Source organism: Nerophis ophidion, linkage group LG01 (assembly GCF_033978795.1).
Source record: "Nerophis ophidion isolate RoL-2023_Sa linkage group LG01, RoL_Noph_v1.0, whole genome shotgun sequence".
Taxonomy (NCBI): domain Eukaryota; kingdom Metazoa; phylum Chordata; class Actinopteri; order Syngnathiformes; family Syngnathidae; genus Nerophis; species Nerophis ophidion.
In genome coordinates, this window is record NC_084611.1 from 18374323 (window position 1) to 18380322 (window position 6000).

Sequence of the window (6000 nt, forward strand, 5' to 3'; positions counted from 1 at the left end):
TTTTCAGTAACAAAGATTTAATTTAGAGTTATTTGGACACTAGGAGAACATATTCTAAGTAAATACTTAATTTAGAGTTATTTGGACACTAGGAGAACATATTCTCATACTGACCCCTGTTTCCATCAGGGGGGTGGATGTGGACATGGTTGAGGATTATAAATACCTCGGAGTACACAACAACAAGCTGAATGGGTCAAAACACGCTGAGGCCCTCTACAAGAAGGGACAGAGCCGCCTCTACTTCCTCAGGAGGCTAGGTTCCTTCAACGTCTGTACAAATATGTTGAAGATGTTCTACGAGTCGGTGGTGGCGGGCGCCTTCTTTTACACGCTTTACACGCTTGCTGGGGCAGCGGGCTAAGTGTGAGGGACACAAACAGACTGGACAAGTTGGTAGAGAAGGCCAGTAACGTGGTGGGAGTGGAGGTGGACTCTCTGGCGGTGGTGTCAGAGAGGAGAAGTCGAGCAAAACTCCTAGCCATTATGGACGACACCTCCCACCCACTATACTCGCGCCTTGCGGAGAGAATGAGCACATTCAGTGGAAGGCTCAGACTCCCTAAATGCAACGCGGAACGACACAGGAGGTCCTTCATACCAACAGCCATCAGACTTTATAATGCATATGTTCCTTGACTGCACTTAAATGTAGAATATATTTATACTATTCATTTATTATATATAATATATGTTATATATTATTTATTATTATTATTGTCTATTGTGAGCGAACTGTGGTGCTGAATTTCCCCCAGGGATCAATAAAGTACTTTTTGTTCTATTCTATTCCATTCCATTCAATTCTATTCTAACAAGGACTTAATTTACAGTTATTTGGACACAAGGGGAACATTTTCTAAGTAACAAACACTTAATTTAGAGTTAGTTGGACACCAGGGGAACATATTCTAAGGAACAAACATTTTATTTAGAGTTATTTGGACACTAGGAGAACATACTCTAAGTAACTAAGCCTTAATTTCGAGTTATTTGGACACTAGGGGAACACATTCTAAGTAATAAAGACTTAATTTAGATTTATTTGCACACAAAGGGAACATATTCTAAGTAATAAAGACTTAATTTAGAGTTATTTGGTTAGGGTTGTCACGATGGGGGGGGGGTTCCTTGGAGCATGAAGGGGCGCTCCCCTTGGAGCAGGAAGGGGCGCTAGACTTGGAGCAGAAAGGGGCGCTAGACTTGGAGCAGAAAGGGGCGCTAGACTTGGAGCAGGAAGGGGCGCTGGCCTTGGAGCAGGAAGGGGCGCTGGCCTTGGAGCAGAAAGGGGCGCTGGCCTTGGAGCAGAAAGGGGCGCTGGCCTTGGAGCAGAAAGGGGCGCTGGCCTTGGAGCAGAAAGGGGCGCTGGCCTTGGAGCAGAAAGGGGCGCTGGCCTTGGAGCAGAAAGGGGCGCTAGACTTGGAGCAGAAAGGGGCGCTCGCCTTGGAGCAGAAAGGGGCGCTCGCCTTGGAGCAGAAAGGGGCGCTCGCCTTGGAGCAGAAAGGGGCGCTCGCCTTGGAGCAGAAAGGGGCGCTCGCCTTGGAGCAGAAAGGGGCGCTCGCCTTGGAGCAGAAAGGGGCGCTCGCCTTGGAGCAGAAAGGGGCGCTCGCCTTGGAGCAGAAAGGGGCGCTCGCCTTGGAGCAGAAAGGGGCGCTCGCCTTGGAGCAGAAAGGGGCGCTCGCCTTGGAGCAGAAAGGGGCGCTCGCCTTGGAGCAGAAAGGGGCGCTCGCCTTGGAGCAGAAAGGGGCGCTCGCCTTGGAGCAGAAAGGGGCGCTCGCCTTGGAGCAGAAAGGGGCGCTCGCCTTGGAGCAGAAAGGGGCGCTCGCCTTGGAGCAGAAAGGGGCGCTCGCCTTGGAGCAGAAAGGGGCGCTCGCCTTGGAGCAGAAAGGGGCGCTAGCTTTGGAGCAGGAAGGGGCGCTAGCTTTGGAGCAGAAAGGGGCGCTCGCCTTGGAGCAGAAAGGGGCGCTCGCCTTGGAGCAGAAAGGGGCGCTAGCTTTGGAGCAGGAAGGGGCGCTAGCTTTGGAGCAGGAAGGGGCGCTAGCTTTGGAGCAGGAAGGGGCGCTAGCTTTGGAGCAGGAAGGGGCGCTAGCCTTGGCTTTGGCGGAGGTGGCCTAGCTGGGGGTTGCGGCTTGGCATGATGAAAAACTGATGGTGGGTGGCCGGGCCAGAGGTTGCTGTCTGGCTGGGCGCAGCTGAGCCACCCAACTAGAACAGGTCCGAGCAATTGCTTCCCCCCTCAATGAGCGGATACTTGCGGCTCCTTGCGGTCTGGAACCGTCTTTAGAGGTGGGTGGAGGGAGAACAGGAGGGGGGTAGCCTTCTCCCCTTTAAATTGGCCACAATGTCTTTTTGTTTTCCCCGCCCTTGTTTGTGTGGGTGGACAAAAAGAAAATGTCCGTGACGTGGCCGGGGCTTGAGTCTTGGAGGTCGACTAACAAAAAACAAAACAAAAAAAAGAGTTCAGAAAAAAAAAAAAAAAATCCTGGTCCATTTCCTCAATGTCCGTTGCGGGAGAACTGAATGCTGGCGTCATTCTGTCGTAACAAGGACTGTGGTGTGGTTTGTTTTCCCGGAATGCAAAGAAACTGGACCGGCTCTGGCGTGTAGGTAAAAACATGATTTAATGTTGACCCAAAAAAAGGGAACAAACAAAAAGCCCCACAAGGCAAAAACACAACTCAGACCGAACTATGGACAGGAAACAAAAGTCGCTAACTATGGTATGAATAAACAAAAACTTACTTGGCATGGCATGAAGCATGAGAAAAGCAAAAGCAAGAATGAGCAGAGCATGAAAAGATCGATGACGCCAAGCCGACTGACTGGCAAGGACAAGCTCAAATACTTCCTCTGATTAGTGCTCGGGAAGCAGGTGAGCGGGCGAGCTCTAATCAGAGACAGGTGAACACAAAAAGTCAGTGGTTCTCAAATGGGGGTACGTGTACCCCTGGGGGTACTTGAAGGTATGCCAAGGGGTACGTGAGATTTTTTAAACATAATCTAAAACAAGCAACAATTCAAACATCCTTTATAAATATTTTATTGAATAACACTTCAACAAAATGTAAGTTCATAAACTATGAAAAGAAATACAACAATGCAATATTCAGTGTTGACAGCTAGATTTTTTTGTGGACATGTACCATAAATATTGATGTTAAAGATTTCTTTTTTTGTGAAGAAATACTAAGAATTAAGTTGATGAATCCAGATGGATCTCTATTACAATCCCCAAAGAGGGCACTTTAAGTTGATTACTTCTATGTGTAGAAATCTTTTTTTATAATTGAATCACTTGTTTATTTTCCAACAAGTGTTTAGTTATTTTTATGTCTTTTTTCCCCAAATAGTTCAGGAAAGACCACTACAAATGAGCAATATTTTGCACTGTTATACAATTTAATAAATCAGAAACTGATGACATAGTGCTGTATTTTACTTCTTTATCTCTTTTTTTTCCAACCAAAAATGCTTTGCTCTGATTAGGGGGTACTTGAATTAAAAAAAAATGTTCACAAGGGGTACATCACTGAAAAAAGGTTGAGAACCACTGCAATAAGTAACCATGGCAACCAAAACACACTCAGGTGTCACCAACAGGAACTAAAGGAGTCCAAAACTAACAAAATACCAAAACATGATCCGGACCATAGATCATGACAAAGGTTATAATAAGGCCATGCAGATTAAGGCATTAACAAGTCTTAATGACTAATTAAGAGTCAATATGTTACTAATGTATGTTAATAAGCAACTAATTAATGGTGAATATGTTCCCCACACTAAAGTGTTTCCGAATAATCCTATTAATTATGCTGTCCTTCAGATAACTGAATGTGCTGACAACAAAATCACACAAAACTGATCAATAGAAATCAAATCTATTAACCCATTAAGGTCTTGATGTGGAGTCTCTCTCAATTAGAGTAGAACAACACACTACAGCAGGGGTCACCAACGCGGTGCCCGCGGGCACCAGGTAGCCCGTAAGGACCAGATGAGTAGCCCGCTGGCCTGTTCTAAAAATAGCTCAAATAGCAGCACTTACCAGTGAGCTGCCTCTATTTTTATTTTTAGATTTACTAGCAAGCTGGTCTCGCCTTGCTCGACATTTTTAATTCTAAGAGAGAAAAAACTCAAATAGAATTTGAAAATCCAAGAAAATATTTTAAAAACTTGGTCTTGACTTGTTTGAATAAATTATTTTTTTTTTTTTTACTTTGCTTCTTATAACTTTCAGAAAAACAATTTTAGAGAAAAACAACCTTAAAAATGATTTTAGGATTTTTAAACACATATACCTTTTTACCTTTTAAATTCCTTCCCCTTCTTTCCTGACAATTTAAATCAAATTGTGAATTTGTGAATTATATATATTATATATATATATAAATCAATGTTCAAGAAAATTATTTTTTTCTATTGTAAAGAATAATAAATACATTTTACTTTAATTTTCCATTTTAGCTTCTGTTTATTCGACAAAGAATATTTCTGAAATATTTCTTCAAAACGTATGATTGAAATAAATGTTTATTTAGAAACAAATTTAAGTCTTATTTCAAAGTCTTTTGAATTTCTTTAAAAAATTTTGTTCTGGAAAATTTAGAATAAATAATAAATTGTCTGTTAGAAACATAGCTTGGTCCAATTTGTTATATATTCTAACAAAGTGCAGATTGGATTTTAACCTATTTAAAACATGTCATCAAAAGTCTAAAATTAATCTTAATCAGGAAAAATTACTAATGATGTTCCATAAATCCTTTTTTTTATTATTTTTTCAAAAAGATTCAAATTAGGTAGTTTTTCTTTTCTTTTTTTCCCGCTAAATTTTGAGTTTTAAAGAGTTGAAATTGAAGAAAAACTATGTTTCAAAATTAAATTTTCATTTTTTTAATGTGTTTTCTCCTCTTTTAAACCATTCAATTAAGTGTTTTTTTCATCATTTATTCTCTACAAAAACCTTCTGTAGAAGGAAAAAAAAATGTACAACGGAATGACAGACCGAAATACCCATATTTTTAAAAATATTGATCTGTTTCTATATTTATTTAATGTGAGAAATCATTAAGATGATCAGTGTTTCCACAAAGATAAATATCACTAATTATGAATAATAAGTTAGAGTTAAAGGTAAATTGAGTAACTTGGCTATTTCTGCCAATGTATTTAAGTGTGTATCCAACTGGTAGCCCTTCGCATTAATCAGTACCCAAGAAGTAGCTCTTTGTTTCAAAAAGGTTGGTGACCCCTGCTCTACAGGCTGTCTATTCCTTTCGCACAACAGGATGTCAACTTGATTGTCAGTCAGCGTTGCTTCCTCAGTGGACAGTTGGATTTTGGACAGTTGGGCGGCATAGCTCGGTTGGTAGAGCGGCCGTGCCAGCAACTTGAGGGTTGCAGGTTCAATTCCCGCTTCAGTCATCCTAGTCACTGCCGTTGTGTCCTTGGGCAAGACACTTTACCCACCTGCTCCCAGTGCCACCCACACTGGTTTAAATGTAACTTAGATATTGGGTTTCACTATGTAAAGCGCTTTGAGTCACTAGAGAAAAGCGCTATATAAATATAATTCACTTCACTTTGGATTTCACAGAAGCGTTCGCCTTATTTTCGAAGCGCCTTCTCAGTGTTTTAGTCTGCCGAGCAAAGGTCTTACCTCCTTTTCCATGGGAGTTGCCCATGTTGTACGTGGCCCCTTGGCGGTCGTAGTGCGGGTGAGCTGTGGCCGAGTTGACGGCGATGTACTGACTCCAGTCCACCTGTCGCCGGAAAAAAAACAAAAAAAAACAGCCACATTTCTCCGTCAGTTCTTGACCTTCCAGTGGAACTCGCAGAGAGACCGCGTTGTCTGCTAACCTTCTCTTTTGTGTCCAAAGTTTGAGGATCTATTCGTCTCATGTAGTTGGTTTCTGTGCTGACATAATAGTCGCCCTTGTACTTGACAAAGTTCACGCTGGCGTTGTCTGTCGCTTCTGTTCACAATACGGCACATGA

General features: G+C 42.3%; 1 protein-coding gene across 2 annotated transcripts in view; it reads right to left on the bottom strand.

Moving 5' to 3' along the window:
• The window catches only part of bco2l (beta-carotene 15, 15-dioxygenase 2, like), a 75440-nt gene that overhangs the window by 23898 nt on the left and 45542 nt on the right, over positions 1-6000 (bottom strand). For both annotated transcript variants that reach the window (XM_061897711.1, XM_061897704.1), the window contains 2 exons: positions 5863-5978; positions 5663-5765 (listed from right to left, as the gene is read on the bottom strand). In XM_061897711.1, the coding sequence (XP_061753695.1) occupies positions 5663-5765; positions 5863-5978 (219 nt within the window). The remainder of the gene's footprint in view (positions 1-5662; positions 5766-5862; positions 5979-6000) is intronic.